The sequence below is a fragment of the Brassica rapa genome, chromosome A05 (genome assembly GCF_000309985.2).
Source record: "Brassica rapa cultivar Chiifu-401-42 chromosome A05, CAAS_Brap_v3.01, whole genome shotgun sequence".
Classification (NCBI taxonomy): domain Eukaryota; kingdom Viridiplantae; phylum Streptophyta; class Magnoliopsida; order Brassicales; family Brassicaceae; genus Brassica; species Brassica rapa.
This window is the reverse complement of record NC_024799.2, coordinates 18523703-18550444: the sequence shown is the minus strand read 5'-3', so window position 1 is coordinate 18550444 and position 26742 is coordinate 18523703. Positions and strand designations below refer to the sequence as shown.

The following is a 26742-nucleotide window of genomic DNA, read 5'->3' as shown; positions in this document are numbered from 1 at the left end:
TGTTTTATACCAAAAAACATAATTATTTAGTTTGAGATCATATTATATGAATTTTAGAGTCATATTATCAACACAATCATTTTTCCACTCTTCCATATTTAGTGTTCATTAAAGTCATAATTTTTCAATTGAAAATTTTCCATTAATTATTGTCCATAAAATTTATAATTTTCATATTAATTTAGTGAAGACTAAAATAAAGCAAAAAAATCAAAAAAAAACTTAGAAAATAAGATGTCTGAATTGCGATGTATTGTTACTTAATTATAATTATAGTTCAAGTGTTTTACAAACTAAAGTTCTTTATTACTATAAAATTATGGTAATAGTTATTAACACAAATTTAACTTATGTAACAAATAGATTTTCATGTATTGTTATAAAATAGATACATATTTACATGTTTCTACTTTTAATCGGTTTTGTTCGGTTTATTTGGTTTAGTCGGTTATATACCAAACTATATCCAAATCTTACAGTTTTTATAAAATTATATTCATTCGGTTTATATGGTATATACCAAAACCAAAACATATTGTCTATTTCGGTTCGGTTTTACCATATTAAACAGCCCTAGCTCTTACGTCCCAAGTCGGATGCAAATCAAGCAAACCTGCAAGAGGCACAATGTACCAATACCTTTTTTATCCATTGAATGACACAAAACGTTTCAACAAGTCTCTCGTTTCTGTTATTTACAGAGTATCTTCCTTCACTATACGTTTCCTTAAAGTCTACAATATTGAACTTCTCTTCAAGTTGGAGGTTACATTGCACAGAATAATGATAGAGATCAACCAAGTCTCAACCTGTCTTTTTTTTTTATTTCAACTAAATTGCCAACAAAAAAGTAAGGCTAACAACAATATATGAAAGAAACGAAAAGCAAATCTTTTAAAAGACATCATAATCATATCATTACACAACCAAACTGTAAATTTTTTTGTTCCAAAGCATTACTGAACAAGAACAAGCCTCCCACTTGCCATACCTTGTCCAAAACCACCATCTTCCTCCTCTGGAACCATCTTGGGGACGGTAACAATCAAAATCCCATCAACACAAACCACCGTAACAAGCTCAGGCCTGGTCGTCTCCGGAAGCCTAAAACGCCACATGTCGAGCTCCAACTCGTCCAGCGACAACCCCAAAGACAACCCATTTGTCCTCACAACGATCTTGGTTATACCCGGATGGATATCCACCACGTAAGCCCTCATCTCCCCGCCGTCGCAGAGACCCTCCGTCTCCGCCACGAATCTGAAACAATCGTGTTTCTCCTCCACGGCAACATCTGCTTCGGACCTTAACGGAAGCTCAAGAACGCGGCTGAAGATGTGCGGTAAACGACGCAGATTCTTTCCGGGTTCTCGGGTCGGGTTACGATGATGGTGGTGGTGGATCAAGGTGTTGTTAAGGTTTCTGGGGATTGGGTGGACTCTCATGGCTTCCGGGTCGGGTTTCTCGATTGTTAGAATGATGAGAAGCGAGAGGATCAGACTCGGGAATGATCGATTCCAAGGAATCAAAACCATAAAAGAAGAGATTACGAAACCCTCCTCCAAGATGAATTAAAGGTTCGGTTTTTATGAATCGAATCTTTGCGATTGAATGATACAGATTTTAATTAGAAAGTGGAGAAGAGGAGAGAAGGAAACCTCTAAGATACAGAGCAAAGATTGCGTCTCTCTCTCTTTTATGAATAGGCAGGCGGTAGCAAGAAAGGAGGATCTGAAATGAGATAAGGGAGTTTCTTTATTTACCAAACTACCCTTGTCTTAACTGTATAGTGGAAATATTAATAACAGAGTTTTATTATGCGGTTCATTTTTATTACTCTATAAAAAAGGTTTTGAAACATTTTTGTGATATTTACTTTTAATAAGAATCTGGTTAGTAACATATAATTTTCATTTATAATAGTTAAGATAAACTAATTTTTCCAATTAAAACTTTTTTCCATCAACTTATAAGATTTTGTATATTTTGACAAATTAAATATAGAAATGCCAAAGCCTAAAACATCAAATCTAACCTAATATTATCCTTCAGTTGTTTATAAAAAATGGTTATAAATTATGAGATGTATAATGATTAGTAAAAATTTAAACGTAAATATTGTTGATATGATCTATTGTGTTAATGGTTTTTTTGGTAGTTATATAACTGAAATAGTTTCTTATTGGACAGAGCAATTACCATTTTATTTTATGATGAAATAGAAATTTCAACATTAAAATTCATTAAATATGGCTAAATATTTGAAGTTGAAGGATTAGATTAAAACAAATTAAGGATACAGTTTGGGTTGGACATTAGTGAATTAGTAGAATCAAGTATTTGGTATTTTTATGATGAAAGACTTGTTCTCATGTTGAACTGAATAATAGATTTCAAAATAAATTTTAATTTTATGTTTTAAACTTTTACGTATCTTAATAATTTTGTATGTGGTTTGTTGTATCTTACGAGGCTGTGTTTTGGTTTAAACTTCCTTATTGATTTTTTTTTAAATTGCATTGTAAATCAATAAACCAACCTTTTGTTACTGTTAATATATGAGTTGACATAAAGTTCTCATTCTTGTATTATGTTTCAAATATACAGTTTTAGTTAGATGTTGTGTGAAGGTTTATAATTAGTTTAGAAATTGATAACAAACGCACGGTTAATATAAATTAATAAATTTTATCCCACTTAAAAACTTATCTCTTTAGAATAAATAGATGATTCATATTGAATGAAAAGCACCAAATGATTAATGTGTCTCAATGTAGTTAAATGAGAGCCGTGCAAATTTATAAGTTAGCTAGAGATGTTAATTAATAAAAATTTGATGGTGAATCTAATGCAATGCAGACGTACGGAAGACAGAGACACAAGTGTTTGGTAGCAAATACATGTGGAAAAAGACACGCAACGAAACTTCTTTGGTCTTTCTGAATGAGAAGAAGATTTGAAAGAACATATTTATTTTTTTAACCAAAGAGATTCTTTTTTTTTATACAAATGTAAAGATATTATTATCCGATTTTTAAAATTTTGACAGAATTACAAAATTGACGTCAAAAAAAAAGAATAGAATTACAAAGTATAACAAGAAACGGACAACCGAAAATAAAGTTTAAACACATGCTCTATCTAGTCTACACAAGGGCAAACACAACAACCCAAAACCAAAAATCAGAGGCTCATCTAACTCCGCACCATCCGCTTACCGCAAAAGAATAAACCAAGTTCAACCTAGAGCCGGAATCCAGTAATATTGGCCTTTCTGATGATCTGTTTTTAAAGATAATGGTCCACCCGAGAACAGCTCGCTAAAGACTTCAATAGCTCCTGCCCACACGAATAAACAGCAAGGGAGAGGCTACACCCACCGTGTCAACCAGACCGAGCGATTATTTGATCCGGGCACAACCGGGAAGCCGCACCTAGAAAAAAAAAGAAACAAGCTCTGAACTTGCACAAAGACAGGTTTGAGATGGAAGCTGTTCTGGAATCCTTGAGACTCTAATAACCTACACAAACTGAAAAGGAAACCGCTACCAACAAAGCAACATGTCAATGTTGATACAGGGATGCAATTACCCTAACAAATGGAGCCACCGAGGAACTGAGTATCCGGAGATCAACCCGACTACGCCAGCTCAACGCCATAAGCCTGTCTCTGAGAGCCGAAGCACAGATCAGAACTGTGACTGAGATAAGCCACTTCCGGTGCCAAACGAAGAGGAAAGAAGGATGAGCGCAAGAGTCAATCATCTCAGAGGAAGTCGCCACTTCCAGGAAGGCGAGAAGGACACCAAAACACTGGCATAAAGAGAAGAAGAGAGGACATATGAGAAGCTTAGCTCGCCTAGCTATAGACGACAAGGCAAAATGAAGCTTGACAGCCTGTCACACGCCGGAACCAAAGACCACGCGCCACCACAGAGCAACACACAATCCTGCACACACCACCGAGTAGAAGAACCTCTGGTACACCCTTAGACGAAGCGAGCCAACATCCGCCGACCCAAGACACCACATAACAACTGCAACATCTACCCCTTTGTCACTCTTCTCAACCGCAACAAGAAACCCAGAACCCATAATAGGGTCAAGGCTGAAGACACTAGCGCAAAGACCTTGGAAGAGACAGAGCAACATGACGTCGCCACTTGCTTCCGTCAAGGACCAGACCTGAAAAGTAAAATAGATCTGGGCACGAAATCCTAAAAGCCGACTCCACACTCCAACGCCATCAAACCACCTCGTCGTGGCTCCAGGGAAGGACCTCGTCACCGGCTCTGCAATCCTCTCGAGCGGAGCAGGAGGCCGTCGACTAATCCCTTCGCCATAGTCAAGAGCATATCCGAGGTAGAGAACATAAGAGGGTAAAGCTGAAACTAGAAGAAAGAGGAGGAGCGCCTACGGTACCGGCTCAAGACACCAGTCACCGGAGCTCAGCAAGGTTCTTTGAGTTTGTGGTCGAGATCTGTTTTGATTTTCAGAGAGATGGGAGAGGATAAGAGAGAGAGAGAGAGATATATATATCTATAAATGTAATAACTAGATCTTGATCCGTGCATCAACACGAAATATATATATATATATATTAATATTAATAAAAATATTTTAAAATTTTAAATGTTAGGATAACATGTTTAGAGGTGCAAGTGTGAACATATGGTATTTTCTAGTTTTAGTTGAAGGTAGATATATAATTTTATTTTATGTTTTATGAATATATGGTGATATCTTGATAAATTTTAATTTTTTTAAATGGTTTCAGTTAATAGGATATATACTATTGTAGTATATGTTAAGAATTTCTAGGCAGCAAATGATTTGTTAGAAATTAAACTTATTTTTATATCTTATGTTATGTATAATACATGAATGTTAAAAAAAGATACAGTGACATAAGAACAACATAATTTAAAGTCAAAGACATTCAACGAATCAGTAAATATGTCAACGTCTCGTATAGTTTGGTTATTATACTTCTAAAATGCCTGCAAGAAGACATACTTCTACTCTATTAAATTTAACTTTTTCCGTGGCATATTATTTTTTGGAGTAACTAGGTAATAATCCGCGTCTTGCACAGAATGTGATTATTAATTTCTTTATTTTTAATAAAAAGACATTAAATCTTTTTTATCTCGATATTGGTTCAGTTTTAAGTTTTTTTTTTTGGTTTTTAATCTTCTAAAATAAAACTATTATTTTAAATTAATATTCATTTTAGTTTATTCGACTAAAATGTTTGATTTTTTGGATTTTTTCGAGTAAAAATCCAAAAATTAATATTATTTATTTTCATGTTATGAATTTTAGATGGTCGTTATGTCGAACTAATATTTTCATATTATAGTTTCTAAACAGATAATAGTTTAAGAAAAAGAAAAGAAAATTGTTAAGACAAATCATTTAACTACAATTTGGTCGGTAGTGAAAGAAACATTAAGAAGAAATATTTCAACTTTCAAAAAAATTAGATACTTCACTTGTGGTGAATACTTAGTTATAAGGTGCTCACATCAAGTTGCACATGTATGTGTATGTAAAAAGTATATAAAAATAGTTGACAAATATATAAATATATTGTTAATTAATATTAAATAACATTTTTTCAAAATAATACATGAAAGATAAAATTAAAATTAATTTAAAATAAAAAGGCTTTGACATTAGTCATTTTTCATATAAAGAAAATAAAATTGTATCCGTAAAGAGGGTGGATACAGATCGAATATTTGGGTATTTGGAAGCATTCATGTCGATTCGATCTTTAGCCACCTAGATATTCGGTGACTCGAATATCCGAAATGTTTTAGAATTTTAAAGAATATCCGATTTGATCCATAAATAAAAAAATTATTAAAAATTATTAAAAATTTATTAATAACATTTGATTGCAAAAATAAAATATTATATGACTTTTTAAATTCTAGTACCTAATACAATAAATTAATTTATAAAAATATTGTAAAACTGATATAAAGTATAATATATATATAAAGTATATATATAATTCTTTACATATATATATACATATGCATATAACATATCGAATTAGAGATCTGTTCTTAAAAATATTTGATTCTTTTTTAGATATTGTATTTTAGTATTTGATTTGTTTCGTAGAGTTACGATATCCAGATTTTTATGTTAAAATCAAAACGGATAACGAATTGAATTAAAATTTATGAATATTTTTCTCAACTTTATCCGTAAACAATAAAAATAATATTCCCTTCGTTCCCGAAAGTAATATTTTCTAGAGTTTATTCTTGTTCCAAATAAATAGATTTTATATATTTTTAAGGTACTTTTATATTCTTTTGAGAAACATTAATTGTGAATATTTGAGTTGGTTAAATTTCATTAGTGGATAGTTATTGGAAAGTGTATTGAAAAATAAATTTTAAATTAAATAGTAAACATTTATTGGATTCTTAATAAACGTGAAAAATCTAAAAAATCTTACTTTCGGGAATAGAGGAAGTATATATATATATAGTTTGGGTTTTGATTCGTTATCTATTTTTATTCGAACCGAAAAATTCAGAGTTTTATTGAAACCATGTATGTGAATTTTATATTTAAAGAAAACGCAAAGTACATAGTGTGAACACATTTATGAATATAGTGTGAACGCGTTAACATACTTATTATCAAATCAATGTGAGGCTGCCACGTGTCTATTATATGTAAATGCATTTATTACAATGCTTCTCTTTTAATATATAAGGGATGTTGTGACCAAATGTATATACACTTCAAAATAATTTATATAGAAGTCTAATAATTTTATTTTAATTTATCTTTTACTGTCATCAACGCAGTCATTTTCATCTTCTTCCTCTCTTTCTCATTTTCGCCGTTATTCCCATGATTTGTTGCTAAATTGAGATTTTTCATATGTATTGATCTAAAGATTGTTAACGATTAAGTTAGAGATATACACTGTGATTTTGTGTGTTTGTGACCACACACCGGAACCAGAGACCACACGCCACCACACAGCAACACACAATCCTGCATGAGCCACCGAGTAGAAGAACCTCCAGTGCACCCTTAGACGAAGCGAGTAAACATCCGCCGACCCAAGACGCCACAGAACGACTGCAACATCAACCCCATCGTCACTCTTCTCAACAGCAACAAGAAACCCAGAACCCATAAGAGGGTCAAGGCTGAAGACACTAGCGCAAAGACCTTGGAAGAGACAGAGCAACATGACGCCGCCGCTTGCTTTCGTCAAGGACCAGACCTGAGAAGGAAAATAGATCTGGACACGAAATCCTAAAAGCCGACTCCACACTCCAACGCCGTCAAACCACCTTGTCGTGTCTCCAGGAAAGGACCTCGTCACCGGCTCTGCAATACTCTCCAGCGGAGCAGGAGGCCGTCGACTAATCCCTTCGCCAGAGTCAAGAGCATGTCCGAAGTAGAGAACATACGAGGGTAAAGCTGAAATTAGAAGAAAGAGGAGGAGCGCCTCCGGTACCGGCTCAAGACACCGGCCACCGGAGCTCAGCAAGGTTCTTTAAATTTGTGGTCGAGATCTGTTTTGATATTTAGAGAGATGGGAGAGGATAAGAGAGAGAGAGATATATCTATAAATGTAATAACTAGATCTTCATTTGTGCATTAACATAAAATTTATATATATAAATATTAATATTAATAAAAATATTTAAAATTTTAAATGTTAGGATAACGTGTGTTTAGAGGTGCAAGTGTGAACATATGGTATTTTCTAGTTTTAGTTGAAGGCAGATATATAATTTTATTTTATGTTTTATGAATATATGGTGATATCTTTATAAATTTTAATTTTTAAATGGTTTCAGTTAATAGGATATATATTATTGTAGTATATGTTTAGAATTTCTAAACAGCAAATGATTTGTTAGAAATTAAACTTATTTTTATATCTTATGTTATGTATAATACAAGAATGTTAAAAAAAAGTACAATGACATAAGATCAATATAATTTAAAGTCAAAAACATTCAACGAATCAGTAAATATGTCAACGTCTCATATAGTTTGGTTATTACACTGCTAAAATACCTGCAAGAAGACATACTTTTACTCTATTAAAATAGAGTCCTATTTAACTTTTTCTGTGGCATAGTTTTTTTTTGACTTATTAAGTAATGTTGTGACCAAATGTATACACACTTCAAAATGATTGATATAGAAGTCTAATAATTTTATTTTAATTTATCTTTTACTGTCATCAACGTTGTTCCCATGATTTGTTGCTAAATTGAGATTTTTTGTATGTATTGATCTAAAGATTGTTAAAGATTGAACTAGAGATGTACACTGTGATTTTGTGTGTTTGTGAAACTAAGAAGAGTTGTTCAATGGAGATGCTGGGTATTGGTTTGAGATTAGTAGGCATCGATCTAAATATCAAAATTGGTGATTAACAATTGTTTTAAGAGCTGTTTTTAGAATGATGTTGGCTGTGAATTTTTGCTTTGTTACAGGATGGAGCAATCACTTTGTGTCGAAGAAGGGCATCAACCGTCTGAGATACCCTACGACCATTTGGAGGTTCATCAATCCTTTATTTATTTACAATCTCTCAGCCATCACTCACTTTGCCCATCGCCTGAATCCTTTTCCGTTCTCTCTCACACAAATTTGCTTATACAGACTCGGAGGAGCTCACATCAACCTCAAGGTCAAGGGTCATGTAAATTCTTTCTGTGCTAAGATTTAGGTTTTCTATTTCAGTGTGGTGTGTATGTGTGATAAGGCTTTTGTACTACCTGTACCGGCGTCTGATGAGGGTCTTGCCTTTTTGTTTTAGATCCAAAACCCACTGATATTTACGAAACCGGAGCAGAGTATCCTCCTTATGTTTAGTGTTTAATTACACGTTTGCTTCACTTTGCTAATTCTTTATCAAAATTTTGAAACCTTACCTATTCTCGTAGCTCTTAAGTTTTTATAAAGCTGTTGGTTGTTGTTCCTGTTCAAAGGTTTTTACACCTTTATAAGGATAATGTAAAACTTTTTGATGTTCATACGGTTGTAGACTATGATGTAAAATAAAGTTGAATCCATTTAGTATGTGACAACTTTCATTGCGAACATGAGTATCAATCTAATGAATTATCTGTGATGCATTTGCAGTCCGTTTCCGAATAGTTTCCCCGTATAAAAACATTTTTTAAATAGTTTGTGCTCCACTTTACGACTTTTACAATTTTAGTTTTTTTTTTTTAATTTTGTCTCTAACCTATATTGACAATGCATTGATGCTCAAGATCAGACTCATTGTTTCTTTTTGTAAAAGTGCTTTATGTTTACAGGATGGAAACGAGGTGTTTTATAGGATCAAGAGTAGCACCCAGCTGAAGAAGTTGATGGATGCTTATGATTTCAGAGAGCATAAACAATGCAGACAGATCAAAATGTTTTCCAGTACTACAGAGAATGAGAGAAATTAGTGAAGGGCATTTCTAGTCATCAAAGATCTCTTGCGGTTTATGCTTACAAGTTATAAGCAAGACTCATGCTCCTCAAAAGAATAAGTTTCACGCTACTTCTCCTCCTCTCGCTACTGATTTTCCTCAGCAGAAAAGATCAAACAAGTTTATGTATGAAGCAAAAGCATGTCATAGGAATGAGTTGAAACAACAGTTATAGTATTGTGGCAGCTAATTGGGAAGTATAAGTCTGTGAATTTCAGTGAAATCTAACCACCATAAACTATAGTATATTGTATATATATATATATATATATATATATATATATATTTTTGTTTTTTTTTTGTTTTTTGAAACACTTAATTTTTGGGTTGAATTTTCCAATGTTTTGAAAACCCAATATAATATTATATTGTATAAATTTTTAAAAACTTCTTATGAGTTATCCCAATAATGTTGCTGCTCTAAGCACCCAAAGTTTTATTTAAGTACATAACAGCTGATGTGAGCACCATAAACTATAGTATGAAACAATGTTTTTATTGATAAAAAAAACAATGTTTTTATATTGAAACACTTTATAGTTGTTTTTTTGTCAAAATTTCTAGTTGTTATTATATTTATTAATGAAATAAATACACAAAATATTATTGGCTGAATAATATATATATATATATATATATAGTAAATTTTATACATTATAATCTTATGCTAGAAAAAATGTACCTACTCCTAAATCTTTAACAAAAATAAAATATTATTTTTTGATAATTTAAAAGGTTAACTATTATTAATTTGAAAAGAAAAGGAATATTCGTGCACAGTGTAGACCAAACTTTAAATCAAGAAAATATAAAATAAAAATATAGCTACCTAAATCAAAATCAAAATCAGAAATTATATATCTCTATTCAGATTTACGCATTAGAATTGAAGATTAAATTTTATTGGCTTCCTAACATTACTCTGTGAACCAAACCCAAATTTTTTTTAAAAAAAAACAAAACTAAATCCAAACCAGACCCAAATTCATAAATAACCGAACGATTTTTATATTTTTGGAATCGAAAACCAAAACTCACTACCAAACAAGAACCAAACCGAAAACCAAAACATTACAATTCACACAAACCAAATTATAAAATATTATCAAATTATAAAATATTATCAAATTTAAAATTTAAATTTAGAAATATAAATTATATATATACAATCCCGCGCAACCGCGCGGATCGGAATCTAGTAGACATTATTTCTGAAACCTTCAGAGAAACAATGGTTTACTTTCCATGGTGCTTAGAAAAACATTTGAGGATGATACGTTTTCATGTTTCAGATGTTATTGTAATAGGAGTTAAAACTTATATTATAACGTTGCAATAATAGTTGTAATCTAAACCTTCACAGAAGCAATAGTTTACTTTCCATGGTGCTCAGAAAGAACATTTGAGGATGATACTTTTTCATGTTTCAGATCTTATGTTATTGTAATAGGAGTTAAAACTTATATTATAATATAATAGTAATAATTGCAACCTTTTTTTTTTTGAGTTACCAATAATAATTGTAATCTATAAACGTCAAATGGAGTCTAAAAGATTATTTCCTCGTAAATATTATGTTCAGTATTATGTATTCAATAAGGATAATCCAGTAATATGATAGATATGTGTTAGGGTATAAAATAAATGGATAAGACAATTTAGTAGGACCATTAAAACTTAAGTGACAAACTTTTATCGATTGATAAAAAATAAGAATCTATTTTAATAGAGTAGATCGTATCATCCATTCGTTTCTATGTTTGGCCGCGTAAGTTTGGTTTACCATTTTTAATTAAAATATGCTATTATTCAATTTATAATTTCTAAATATTAGTTAAATAATGTTGTTATTCGACAAATTTATTAGATCTAGATGATACATCTTTTTTTTTCATGATACATCATCTTTTTAACCATATGCAAAACTGAATTATTTTACATTTTTGATTTTATAATTGACATAAAGGTAGTGTTAATTAATTAATAAATATAAATATGCACTATTACTATTATGATAATATAATTAATGATGTGATGTATTGTTAAGATAATATAATCAATCAAATTGTTAAATGACTGAAATATGGAAAGACAATTAATGTAATTGTATTAATGAAATTGTTATAATTTTTTATAATGATATCCATGTTTTCAAATAATTCTCATTTATACTGATATTCTTGTTTCCAAACAGTACTAAAATGTACTTCAGTTTTAATAATTTAGATATTAATATATACATACACATAATAAATGTTGGACCCAATTTCGGTCAGGTTTCGAGTTGGACCGAAGAAGAGATGGGTCATACGACTTTGAACAAAGAAAAGGCTCAACCCGTGTCAACGAGTTTAAATGGAGCAACACCGAAGTCCCGAGATCGCGAAAGAGGTTGAGAAGAATCCAAGGTTAATCGACTATAAGAGGAAGACAAGATCAAGAGAAAAAGACACGTAAAAAACCCTAGAGAGAGCCTACTACACACATCAACCTCGTTTTAGCTCATATTAACACTTTTCTTTTATCGATCTATCTTTATTGTATCCGATCTCATTCCTTATGGTATTCAACCTTGTTTATTCAATAAAGTCCATTTTCGTCAACCGGAATATGATTATATCGTTGTGTTCTAAGGATATTGTTACCCACAACCGTTTTCTTCCTTAGATTTAACATTCAATCACTACAAAAAACTTAGTGTAGATTTTAGGATCTAAATTTTGGCGCCGTCTGTGGGGAAGATAAACGAAAAACATCCTTCCTAAGGACCCGATCCATGATTTCTAAGCACAACTATTGACCCCAGTCAATCCGAAATTTCTCAACCGAGAACCACCGACATCGATCCCACTAGATCTGATCATAAGAACGAAACACTGTCCACCGGAAAAATAAATGCCGGTGGAGTCGACGATCCAACCGAGATGCAGCAAGCTCCTCCAACAGGAACCTCGGTTCCAGATCGAGCTGGAGCGCGAGTTTGGACTCGCGCCGGAGAATGGCAGTTTGTCGATAGTCCGTTGACTAGGGCTCAATCAACATGACCAGTATCTCCTACGCCCCTTTAGCTCAGACAAGAGAAGAAGTAACTGAACTCCACGGCATGGTCTCGACGCTCATTGATAAATCTCGAGATCAAAATCCGCCTATCGAACCATCACAAACCGATTAGATTAAACCGAGAAAGAACTCGCCGAACATCGAGCTAACGTCCGAGAAGGAACCAGATCCCGATCTGACCTATTGAATTGGACTCCGATTTCTCAAAACGCCGGGGTCTTCGTAACCCCTGACTTTCCAAGTGCCCGGTCTGGGCGCTACGTTGGATAAAACTCACAGCCCAGCATGGCCTATCGAAGTCTGAACTATAATGGTTTAGACGAAGTGACTATCGGAACACAAGGACCACAACGCCCGCAGGCAGACCTGAAGGGTCTCAAGCCGAGATCTCACCGACGGGTCATCGAGCTCCCGAAAATCGGGATCCACACACTGAAGCAACCTTTCATCAAACTGAGTACGCTAATCAAGCAAGACAAAATTGGGGACATTTCTCCTACGGGTTCACCAACGAAAAACTCAGATATCCATCTTTATTGTATATACGTCATTGTATCAATATCCCCAACATTACGTCAAAATCCATTTTCAAAAAAGCTGTATTGTTTATTAAGATATTTCAAAGAAGAATAAAGCTTCCCGAACTCAAACGATTAACCGTAATGCTGGACCGTAATCAAGTCTCCGGATATAGTTGATCCCGCCAGAAACGCAGCAAATTACATTAGTAAAATATTTTACTACACCGACTAGACATCGATACAATATCTACTAAATTCAACCCACAACCTCGAAAGAAACTGGCCAAAACTCAAAACAAAAAAAAAATAACTTAACAACCCAAAAAAATCATAGTTCTCTATCTTTATAAAAGCAAAAACAAACAAATCAAAAAGTAAAAAAAAAAAAAACACAAAGCACGATCCTTCAAAGCCGCTCCTCGTCATCGAACTCGCCGTCCTCATACTGACCATCCGAACGCCTCGAATCACCACCCGGTTCGGTCGCCCAAAAGGGACCTTCACGAAGAACTCCTCCGGGATATCCTCCGAAATCGATCTTACCAACAGAGAAATCCGATACCGCTGTCACATCGAGCTCGGCCCCAAGCTCGACCTCCTTTGCCCAAAGACGCGATAGTTCATCTGAAGCTAGCAAATTGATATCAATTATTTCCTTAAGAAGATCGATGTTGGACAAAACTTCTTGGAGACGTGTTTCACGGTTAGCCACCGCCTTCTTCTTCTCCCACTTCTCCTTCAAAGACATCAAGACGTCTAGATAGTCATCGGCCAAGACCTTTTTTGCTTCGTAAGTTACGCAGGGAAGGTCGTCAGCATATATATATTCGCAGAAGATTCGATCTGCGCCTCCATAAAAAGAAACCTGCTCAAGAGCCGTCTTCCTTTCATTTCCTATAACTCGAAGACGAGCTTCAAGTGAGGCAGCTTGGTTCCCTTGTTTCTCAGCACCATCGAGCTGAGCGGCCATGGCACACTCTCGATCTTGGGCCATCTTCAAGCTAAGTTGTAGCTCCGAACGACCTTCTTGATCTCGTAAAGCTCTTCAGATAGAGGAACATCCTGCAAGCGTTTCTCCATGGTTGCTACGAACTCGTTGTTAGCCTCCATGGCCTAAAACACGACAAATCAACATGGAAACCAATAATTCGAAAGATCGAATCCCCACATGCTAGCGACCTAGCCTTGGCATGAGCAACATCCATCTTCACGTAAGCATCACGTTCCGTCATATTTCGCAAAGAAGGAAGCGGACACCCGGCCAGTTTGAAATGCCTGACAAAATGTGCCAATAGAACGGTTTCGCAACAGCGCCATCACTCGCAACTCCGGATCGATGATCGACACCAGTCATCTTTTCCTTTTTCGGAGGACGATCCCGTCCTTCTGAACCAGTCGGGCTGGTCGAGCTTGCACGAGCCGCCATTTTCTTGCCGCCAAGATTTTTTCACTCCAATTGAGCTGAGGTACGAGGAAGCCGAGTATCTTCACGAAGAACCTCTATGAGCGCTTCACTCACATCAGACTCACGAGAATTCACCCTCCTTGACGCCATGCCGCTTTTGCAGAGAGGAAAAGAAATTCTCGGTACACGAAATTAAAACGAAACGAGGTAATTTTTTATATAGCCAAAGACGCCGAAGTATCTCAACAGAAAAGAGAATAGAATCTCAAAGATTCAGAGAAGAAAGATATTGCGGAACTCACACTTATCCGTTCAAAATATTTGAAAACAACAGAGATCAAGATTACGAAGGATCCGCAAGATCGCAAAAGCAACACATAAGTTCGGAATAAAGATTAAAAGAAAGAAAACAAAAAAAATCTTCAACAAGAGCCAGCCTCATCGCCAACCGACAACTCCCCAATTCGATTATCGGCCGTTGAGTTCGGAGATTTGGGGAAGATGGAGACTTGAAATAGACCAGTCTGGGACAGCAGCAAAATTGACAATGTCTTTGCAGTCTTTTTCCATTTCTTTCAGTCAAGCGAGCTCATCTTCCACGACCAACCCCCCCGTCCTTAATCTCGTTCAACAGATCGATATTTGCAATCACTTCGTGAAGCTGGATCTTGGCGGCTACTTCCTTCCTCTTATTGGCCCATCTTTTCTCCAAATAGATCGGAATCTCCCAATAGCTATCAACGACCTCACGACGCACGATGCAGGAGCTTCGACGGATGTCTCGGTCTCGATCGGCCTCAAGATCCGCGATCTTAGTCTTTTGAGTAGTGACCTCGTACTCAAAAATAATCCTCTCTTGGCAAGCTCTTTTCCATTCATCCTTTAGAACCAATGTCTCCCAGTCATCCTCATGGCTTTCTCTTTAGTGATTCGAAGCTCTTATGTGAGCCTTCAAACCTCCACCTTTTCCTCCTCCACCCCCTTCTCACCTCGAAGAGCGTGCATGCAATCTTTCATCGCGATGGTAAACTCGTTAAAAACCTCCATAACCTAAAAAAACCAAAAAGGGGGGGGGGAGGGAAGAAAAGCCTTGAAATAAAAGTACTACCCTTTTTCTGATGAAATACGTAAAGAATTTTGACATAGATGAACCTTGGAGTTTGCAACAGCTACCTTAGCGTAAGCCTCTTTCTCGTCCGAGGAAGCAAGAGATGGAAGGCGGCAACCACTGGACCTAGCACAATGTGCGAGGCAAACGAGATCCTCCCGGGTCCCAGATAGGGGATCATCGCCCACATGAACAAACGTTTTTTCAACCCTCTATTTCCATGCCCGGGTCGAGATAGACCAGACTTAACGGCCTTGGATGATCGAAGTCACTTGCGCCCACAAGCGGCGAGAAGATTCTGAGAGCCAAGACGTAGAGAGATAGGAGACTTTTGTGCCCCGGCTTCGTCATCTTCTTTGGAGTCAAAAATCGGGATCAAAGGCGACTCCCCGACAGATTTATTTTCTGGTGTCGATCGAGAGGTCCAAAACGACGACCTCCTCGAAAGTTTTCTGTCCAACATACTTGATGACAACGAATTTGTAGAAGGAGTCGCAACTTCCTCCTGATCTAGCAAACGACCCACCTCATTCTCGGTGGTATCTTTGATCACTAGAGGCCTACCCTCTCCGCTTGGGAGTAAGAAGGCAGCTCGAATCCGAGATTGATCAAAAGACGACCAATGGGGATGACCCCGCCGAAGGACTTCAATCAGGCCCTAAAGCTCATCAGACATTAGAGATCTACCAAAGTGAACTAGAGCAAAAGAAAGCCAATATCATTACTTAAAAGTTGTCAAAAAAAGCACTAGGGGAAAAAGCCTACCTATGTCTTCGGAACAATTACGAGGAAGTTTCGAGAAGTCAAAACTCCCCATGGACGCTTGATCGACCTTGAAGACAAAGAACTGTTCTCGCCACTTCTCTTCATGATACGGAACTCCTTCTATGATCTGAAGACCTGGGCGGGGAGACATGATAAAAGTCCCAGGATTCTGGTTGTTTTGCTTCATTAAACATACTTCGCGAAGCTCTTTGAGACCAAATCGCAAACCCTCCTCACGAGTCCTGACCAGAAGCGCTAGGAGATGCCTCAGAAAATTAGGGCACATCTAGGTGAATGATAAGTCGAGCTCCGCCAATATATCAAGGATAGGTTCTGGAATCGGGAAAAAGAGACCGCAAGTCTCAAAGAAAGAGAGGTACGCCCCCACAGTACCCGTCCCAAACGGCTTCAGGGGTCTCGAGCATGGAAGACAAGTCGAGAACGACATCGCGATCTACACTGTGCATCTTGTACAAGTTCTCAAGATGACGGCCGTAGTTGTCGCGAGAGGGAAAGATAATGATGTAGTCATCTCCGTAAAGATTTGGTGATCTAAGAATCGTGAATTGCAGAGGAAGACGATGGAAGACGATGGAAATTGAAATAAGGAATATCCCCTTGCATATTTAAAGCCAACCTAACGACTTTATCGCTACTATCAAGAGAAGTAATGAAAGGCTAGGGTTCGCCCTAGGACGTCACATATAGTCGTTGCATCTAGAAGAGTAAAAGCGCGCGAAGCAACGGTTAGGAAAAAGTTCAAAAATCAAATCTAACTTGAACCGAGTTCTACGACGAAATTAAGAGTTATTGAATCACCTCTTCCCTATTCGCCAAGGGAAAGAGACTGGGGGACAAATGTTGGACTCAATTTCGGTCAGGTTTCGCGTTGGGCCATACGACTTTGAACAAAGAAAAGGCACAACCCATGTCAACGAGTTCAAATGGAGCGACACCGAAGTCCCGAGATCACGGAAGAGGTTGAGAAGAATCCGAGTGAATTGACTATAAGAGGAAGACAAGACCAAGAGAAAAGGACACGTAAAAAATCTAGAGAGAGCCTACTACACACATCGACCTCGTTTTAGATCGCATTAACACTTCGTTTATCGATCTCTCTTTATTGTATCCGATCTCATTCCTTATCGTATTCAACCTCGTTTATTCAATAAAGTTCATGTTCATCAACCGGAATCTGATTATATCGTTGTGTTCTAAGGATATTGTTGTCCACAACTTTTTTTTTCCTAGATTTAATATTCAATCACTACAAAATACTTAGTGTAGATTTTGGGATCTACAATATATACACATATAAAGTATATGTTTAGAATTCTAATAGGCATAACCTCTATTGGAAGTGCTCAGAAGTATTTCCAAAAAAGTATCTTCCAATGTTTGAAGTCCATTTAGACGAGTTTCTTGGGTTTTTTTTGTGATTATATATATAACATACATTGGTTCAGTTGAAGCCAAAGCCCATTATCAGCTCAACTTAAAGTAGGGCTAACCCGTCAAGATTATATTCGTACTCCTGATGGTTTGAGTTCCATTGAGATTCTGTAGCAGAAAAGAGATGTTATCATGTGAAATACAATGATCCAGAAGTTGAAAATCTCGATCATTGTGGAAGCAGAATTAACACTTCAGTTCCATCTAAAGTTCTTTTTAATCTAATTACTATTACTATCGATATGACCCTGTACATAAATGGGCTACATATGACCAAATTGAAGAGAAAGCCTTTGTGTGTGCGTGAGTGTGAGCATCTCCAAGAAGCACTAAATATATCTTTGTTTTCAGATTAAGAATGTGATAACTTGTGTGGAGCAAGAGACGGCTCCAAGAGCCTACTAATGAGTGTAATATCTGACTAAGAAAGATAGAACACTAAGGTTATGGGTATTCGAAGTCACGAGTTCGATTACTGGCAAAGTCAAAAGAACTAACTTGACATGTTTGTTTTTGTTTTCCGACCTGGGGTAATTATGAACCTACACTCATAACTTATTAGTAGCCGAAATATAACTTTTGTATCTTCTTGAAAATGTTGATCTCATTTCAATGAACTGAAAATTAGGCATTGTGGTTACATCCTGGAACTTTTTTAGCCAAATTGTTATTAGCTTAAGAGAAGAACCAATGTCAATAGAGATCAAAACTAGATAAACTAAATTGACAAATCTGAATATAATCAACTGATCAGTTATAGCATCACCGACCATCATTTATGACAGTTAAACAAAAAAATACATAAAATATTATACATAATTTTTTATTATTATTATTATACATTAATTAATTAACAAAACAAGAAAAAGATCATTATTTAGTACAACTTGGTGGAGTTAGATCTGCCAAATTTCTTGGAAGCAGAGGAAGTCAGGTCGCCGGATCTCCTCCTTAGCATCTGCCTCATACCGTCGGCCACAAGAACAGCCGGATTATCTTTAAACTTCCCACAAAACGACACATGGGCCCTAACAGCTTCATCAACAGTAGTCATCTTCCGGCGACTGACTTCGTCTCTCACGGCTTCTGAGCAAAGACCACAGAGCCATTTGTTGTCGAAGTTGGATTTGACTTCACTAATGTAATCTTGTGTACACTCTTCCATCAATCCACAACACTCACATCTCACAGATTCAATCTCCATAGTCACCAAAGAAAAAAGAAAAAAAAACTTATAGCTTAACAAGAAAAGTGTTCTTGGGGTTGATAAAATGGTTTTCGTGTTGTGTGTATTGAGAGCACCTAAGTTAACTGCTTTATATGACTACTCCTATGTTGCATTCGTTGGCCGGCTCTCAACACTTTCAAGTTTCAACAATTAATATTATATTACACTCTAGAGCGATGAATATAATTGGGCAAATATAGTAATTAATAGTAGTCTTACGGTTACATTGGATTTTTAATAATTAATGTGTATGTATGCATCTGCTTGTGTATATATATTCAGTAAAAAATTATATGAATCATTGATCTTTCAGTAGATTTCTAAACAGAGTTATTAACACTCAAAAACAGTTTTAAGTTTTTTATAACACAATAAGACAGTTTCTACTCCTATGACACTTTTTCTTAATTTTTTTAACATATTCCATTCATTACTAACTAAAGTATAACTAAAGCATAATCTGTAAGATCCACTAATTTATTATCTTCTTTCGCTTTTCTTTTTTCTTAGATCTTGTTTTCTTTTTTGTTTTAGTTCACAAAATAAAAACACAATCTCATCTTTTCTGTTTTCACAGCTCATCTTCACTGTGCTTCCTGGTCCTCATCTGTAACTCCGATAAACCTCAGCCCAGTTCAATTGCGGGTTATCTTTTCCTTCGCCATGAATCAACATGACCAAGCTTCCTCCACGTCGTGCTCTGCAACTCATCCGCCTCGTGGTCAGAATCCACTACTGTGTTGTACGGTGAAGCTCGGGCAACAATGGAGTTTTTTCTCATATTTTTACATTTGGTCCTTTATTTTTTATGTTATTATCAGTTTGACCCAAACTATCAAATTTGATACATCCTTTTCAATTGTCCAAAAACTTTTAATTGCTCAATCCAATCCCTACAATATGTAGATATAAATTTAAAATGTAATATAACATATTTCTATACATATATGTACATAAAAGTATTAAATATTATAATTTGATAAATGTACAAATGAATCGGTGTACATGTATCATTTCGGAGAATATGGTACACGTGGACAGTAGAATATATGTGTACACATTGAAGATATTTGACACACTGAGTAGCTTTAAAGTATCATTCAAAAGGTGATTTTGGGTTTTTAACCAGACAATTTGATTTGCGATTTTAGTGAAGAGGCATGATTGTACGGTACATTGCTTTAATGATATACAATGTACACAAGTGAAGATGGATACATACACATGTACACATATACACATATAAACATATACAAATTTACACATATATGCATTCCACAAACTGTCTTATGCAATTATGTATGCAACTACAATATTAACAACTAAATGCTACTTAAATAATCTAAATTAACTAATTAAGATACAATAATATTTAAATGCTCATATTGTATATGTACATCTATTTCATGGTGTACATATGTACATCAACTTCAAAGTGTACATGTGTACAATTCATATGTTCTTTATATATAAACAAACCGCACCACAATTGCATACAAGATCACAATTAAAACAATCATAATTAGATTCGTATTTCTCCACTAAAACCGCAAATCACATTGTCTGGTTAAAACCCAAAAACCCAAAATCACATTTTGAATGATACTTGAAAGGTACTCAGTGTGTCAAATATCAGCAACGTGTACATATATATTCTACTGTCCATGTGTACAATATTATACGAAATGATACATGTACACATATTCATTTGTACATTTCTCAAATTATGATATTTAATAATCATTAATGATTCTGAGTATAGTTGTTAAAAAGATGTATTTAGAGGGTTTTGGTACATTTAGTTCTTCATTTCATTCGATAGGGTCTAAAATGCAAATTTAGAAGTTTTAGGTTAACTGAAGAGGACTTATTTGCAAATCCGAAAGTTTTAAGATAGTAGTGGAAATATTTAAAATTACAAGGATCACATATGAAAATTAAGGAAACTTAATTTCAAGGTTTAACAATGGCGATATAATCTCGGATGCGGTGGCGACTTCCCTTTACGGTCCACCAGAGGCACGAAGAGAGGCTGAGATCACCACGAAGACCTCTTGGGACACCGTGGAAGAGAGGCTGAGGGCACGAGGTTGAGGCTTCCCATCAAACTTGAGATATTGCAGAAGAGAAGATATGTATAGAAGAAAAGAGATGGTAGTGGAGCTCTTCGTACCTATCAATTGCGGTGGAAAACTTGTCAACTTATATCAATCATGATATTTGTGGTCTGTGATGTAAATCAGTCACTATGAGTTCAATTAGTGGCTCAATCTGAATTTTGCAGAGATAATCTTTTGAAAAAAAAAGATTGGAAATCAAAGATTTTAAAATGAAGAAGATAAGAAAGTTTCAGAGAAAAATAAATAAAAGAGAAATGAAAGTGGATCAAGAAGATAAGAGAGATGAAAGTGGGTCATACTATTTATAATATAATTTTGTTTTAAATTGAACAACTGAACGATAGTTGATAAAGCTAGAGTAAAGTGTGTATGTAGCATAAACTGCTTTATTGTGTCATAAATAACTTAAAACCGCCTTTGAGTGTAATTCTTTCTTTCTAAACAATCACCGTTGTTGTCAGAGGAATTAATCGTGGGTTCATGTTACAAAAAAAAACCGTGGGTTCAGTAGCCAATAGCGTAGCCATCTTATGACATTATGGTATTTAAATTGTAACAAAGAATAACCTATTTATCCAAAAAACAAATATGTGAGGGTTATTTTTAGCAAGTTTTTAAGCTTTTTAAAAAAAAAAAATTTGTTCAATTAGTAATCTGCGGATATTCCAGATCTATAAAAATAACTAACTATCAAACGAAGATGCAATTCACAGATAAACACTATCTATGGATATTTAAATGAAAACTAATATGGTCATATATATGTGTAGGCGGACATTTAATGTCATGATGTTATTTTGAATCCAAAGTTCCATGAAGAAGCTACACAGATTTAGAAGAATTCTCTTTATTTTCTGAAAGTTGTACATGTGTAGTTGGCAGATCTCCTATATATTAATTCAGAAACATTTTGAAAGAGCAATGATTAAATGTCGTCACCACAATTCTTCTCACCAGAAATGTTTATGTGTCGCCTTAAAATGATTCTTATTAAAAATGCTCACATCTCGTCATCATATGCACTCTCACAAAATACATTAAATAGCCTTCATTTTTCTTAAATAAAAAATACGGAATTGTCTAATATGAATTCAAATATATATTGTAACTAATGATACTAAATAATAAAAAAATTATAACAATTTATTTCCTCTATCATTTTTATTTAATGTTATATTACTAAAATAAATTAAATAATCACAATAACCATATAATAAAAATAATTTTTATATTTTGAATTTTAAAAATAATTATAAATTATTTAAAATGTTAAATATCTCAAATTGAAAATTTTGTGATCATTAGTTTGTAACTTTTATTATAAAAATATATAAATGGTCATTAATCATATGAGTAGAAAACCTTATTTAATAGATATGTAAATTATAAATCTGTATATATATATATAATATAATTTACATTAGATAACATTTGAGTTGATGACAAAAAAAAAAAAATTAGATAACATTTGAGAATCTATAACTATTTCAATTTCAAAATTTCACAAACAATATCATACTTGAATTAAATTGAGTTTACAATTAATGAAATTATTAAATTATATGTAAATATCTTATTTTATTTTAAAATATTATAAAGTATAAATTATTTGTTTAATAAATATTTTATAAAATATGTCATTCTGCGTATGGCGCATGTTATTACCTAGTTATTTTACTATAAGTCTACATTCTATACGTACTAATTTTACTAAAAGTCTACATTATAATGTAGAGTATTTATTTGGCTCATATAATATGTATATAAAATGTTAAGAGTTTATTTGTTTCTAACATCAACTTTGTGTGTTTTGCCGACAGTCTACTAAAAAGATACGATATAACTTATAAAGTATATAATCAATATTAAATGACTATAACATAATGTTTTTTTTTGCAACGGAAAATATTATATTGAATAGATAAACCAACAAAAATCAAATACATAGAAAAGATAGTTCATATCTAACTAATAAATCAACAATCATATTATGAACCCAAGGTATATAGAAACGCTTGAATTATTGAAATCTTCTTTGCATTACTGCTATCTCCGCTGAAAAGCTTGGCATGGCTGAAGATCCTTAATTTTGCGAATAAGTCCTTGCAATCCGAACCAAAATCCTGACATGTATAATAATTAGCACATTTTTCATTATCCAATAAAGTGCTTCTAGCTCCGAATGTAAACAAGATACTTGTCTCTTTTATTTTTCCATATCCATAAGTTGGATTTTTCTAAACATATAGTTTTAAACTCATCCACAACAATTGTATTGTGATGTAATAGTTCATGAACCGTCATTAAACATACGATTTATGGAAATTTTATATCTGATGGTTGCATCTCTATAGTGGGTGTTGTATTTGCTGCATACCAAACTTGGCATTCTCTTTTCGCAGGTATGATCAGATCAAGTGGATGTCAATTGATTCTTCTGAATAATTTATCATTCTGAGGTTTCCGAAGATACCAAATTATACATGAATAAGGACTTTTATCCCCCTATAGATTGTCAATTCTATCTTCAACCAGAAATTATCATCTAGATTAGTGTAGACATTCAAAACCAAAAAAATATGTTCAGACTAGAAGGCGTCAACGATAATTCTCATGTTTGTAAAGATAGTGGACATCAAAGATTACATGGGTCACAAATTCATCAAGTTTTCCACATCTAACGCAATAATTATCACATCGGATATGACAATGTGTTAGATTCATTATTACAAGTATATGTCATTTTACAATCTGCCATATTAGATGGCGCATATTCTGAGGTGCATTTTTGTCCAAGCGAAGGCTTGAAGCTTAGTGATACTTGGCTCTGAGTATACAATCTCATAATCTTGCTTTAGGATCTTCCTCGCGACTCAATATTCCGACTTAACATTGTACATACTACTCTTCATAGAGCTAAACAAAAAATAAATTATAAAATTAAAAACATAAAAAAATAAAATTACATTATATATAATATTAAAATGTAAATCATATATTTAAAATGTTTATGATTATATTAAAGCTATTCATTTATAAATGTAATTTTATCCGAACGGACATATGGGTCAAGCTCTAGTATTATTGTTTAAAAATTAAGTAGTTATTACCAGAAATATATAAATATAAGAAAAATTCTAAATAATTAAAAGAAAAATAAGATGGAGGATGGAGACGAGTTGCCATAATTTGCTCCATGTTCTAAGGGACATGGGAAGGTGGAAATAGAGACAAAGGTGGTTGGGTTAATAGGAGGGTCCATCACCCACCCAATTGTTATACATCCACACACACATATATGCATATATTATCAACACGAATCACACGATATATGGAGAAACTATCTAGATGCATTAGTTGTCTTCTTCTGGTTTCATCATCTATTATTTAACAAAGTAACAATATGAATTGACTTGTTTTTTTGTCATCAACTTAAACATATTCATATTGACTCTGTAAACCACACCGGTAACTATGCATCTATGTGAGCAACGAAAGACAGTTGCTTTCTAAAACTTCGTGCTAGATTATCCGCCCTCAAATTCTACGTTTGTGATATATGAATGATCTCTTAGTTGAGAAAACTTTTTTGTAGAGTCTTGATGTTTTCCAAATAACTTGAAAAAACAATGCATTATTGCGTCTATTTAGACAGAGTCTTTTTACATACATAATATTTACATGAAATTCAAGTAATGCTCTTAAATTTTAAAAGATGAGTCGAGTTGAAGCCAAACGTACTCGTTTCCATCAGAATAAACAATAATTAAGGTCTACGAGTATTCTATAGCCACACACACAGAAAACGATGTTCTCGAAGCTAATAATGTACTATTATCATCACAATTTACCAAAGGAAAAATAGATCTAAATTTAATCTATTTTTTTTTGTAACTGTAAAAGATTAAACCCGGATCTATTAAAAACACAGACCTAATCTCCAGATAAAAAGTGCAACCCACGGATGGATCTTCTTCCGGATATTCAAATGGGCCGTAAACATGGGTCCATATCCGCGTGGCCACATGTGGAGCTAATAATTTCGTACTAAAAGAGAATCGATTCCTGGTCTGGACCAACAGGGCAACTCCTTTTCTAGTGAAAACTACTAGACCACCACGATGTGGTTTAATCTGCCTATTTTCATCACACTTTCTCTAATTTACCATTATTTAGGGCCTAAAAAACGTACGAAGCTCCTTTATAATTTACTTGATGTTAAATACATTTTATATAACCTTAAATTAAATTATATGATCATTTAAAAATACAGAAGATAATCTGCAGTTAAAGGTTGTGTCTTGGTATTACTAAACTATGAAGTATAGAAAAGAAAACTAGTTCAGTGTCATACCTCGAGGCATAAACTCTTGTGGGCGGTTTGTAAGTAAACAAAAAAAAGAAAATTAGAAATTGAATGCAACGTATGGTTAGTTAATTTCAGTTACCCTATATGGCTATATGTCATGTCTCTCTCGACAGTTTCTTTACTTCGGTTGTGAGTTGTGACTATCTTTCAGCCATAGATTTTTCTACATTAGCCACGTCATCGAGCATTAGTCGTATACATTACATTACAGTTACACACATCACATAGTGCATATGTTGAATTTTGTTAATTTGCATGCAACATTATTAACTTCTTAATTGGCATTAAACCACGAAACATTTAGTGATACTTATTATATATTTAACCTTTTGTTAGTTTCCTTCGTGATAAGAAAAAACTTTTGTTAATTTCCAAACACGAGCATGAGCTTTACTTCCCACAATGCTGACAGCATTTTTTTTTTGTAACACAGAACAATTTGTTTTTGGTAAAATGTTAAATTTTATACCAAATTTTTAATTGTAATAGAAATTACAGTGAAAACAAGTAAGGCATTACATAAATTAAACTAAACACAAGCTTAATGCGGACAAGAGCCGAACTTGGAGAAGATTGCGGAGCAAAGTTTAAACCTAGCTAAGCAGCGAAACGGGTTCAGACCAAAGAAAACCGAAATAATCGAGGACGAGAGCCAGGCACCACAAGCTACCGGAGAGAAAAGCACTTTCAAACCTTGAAACAACGGCTCTTACAGCTTCCGACGTCCCTTTCCAAATTAGGACCGGACCAAGAATCCAAACAGGAGCAAACCCAAAAACATCCGACAGAAGATACTTTCGATGGCACGAGAGAGAACCACTGATCGACGATGTCGTCGTTCGTAGAGATGAGCTGAAGATTGCCGTCCCATCCAAACACAGAACAATTTCTCTGACTGCTTTTCTAAATGCTTTATTTTTTAATAAATTATTATCCTAAAGATAAATCAAAAATCTTTTTTCTTTTTTAAGTGGTTGGAGACTTAGAGTTGGACAATGAATAAAAGGTTTTAAACTATGTAATTCTCAACCAAAATAGTAATAATAATAATAATAATAATAATAATAATAATAATAAATATATGTGGTGCATTGGGATAGTAGCTTACTTTAGTGTTTGGATTTAGTTTTGTTGTGCCCATAATCGATTTCCATCAGGAATGATGTTAGGCCAAGTCCAACCACACGGTAAAAACAGCAAAATAATGTGTTGATTTGATGTTTCCT

The 26742-nt window shown here is 34.2% G+C and overlaps 2 protein-coding genes across 2 annotated transcripts; both read right to left on the bottom strand.

The window, feature by feature from the left end:
• Positions 1–784: 784 nt before the first annotated feature.
• Positions 785–1728, bottom strand: LOC103869031. The gene has a single exon (XM_009147072.3). It carries the CDS (start codon positions 1533–1535, stop codon positions 957–959), a length of 579 nt encoding a protein of 192 aa, XP_009145320.1. The 5' UTR covers positions 1536–1728; the 3' UTR covers positions 785–956.
• A 13033-nt stretch (positions 1729–14761) lies between these two features.
• Positions 14762–20535, bottom strand: LOC103869029. The gene has a single exon (XM_033292050.1). It carries the CDS (start codon positions 19001–19003, stop codon positions 18677–18679), a length of 327 nt encoding a protein of 108 aa, XP_033147941.1. The 5' UTR covers positions 19004–20535; the 3' UTR covers positions 14762–18676.
• Positions 20536–26742: the final 6207 nt, after the last annotated feature.

Bases quoted from the DNA above. Each gene is read 5' to 3' on its own strand.
- LOC103869029 (XM_033292050.1), bottom strand. From the start codon at position 19,003: ATGGAGATTGAATCTGTGAGATGTGAGTGTTGTGGATTGATGGAAGAG.
- LOC103869031 (XM_009147072.3), bottom strand. From the start codon at position 1,535: ATGGTTTTGATTCCTTGGAATCGATCATTCCCGAGTCTGATCCTCTCG.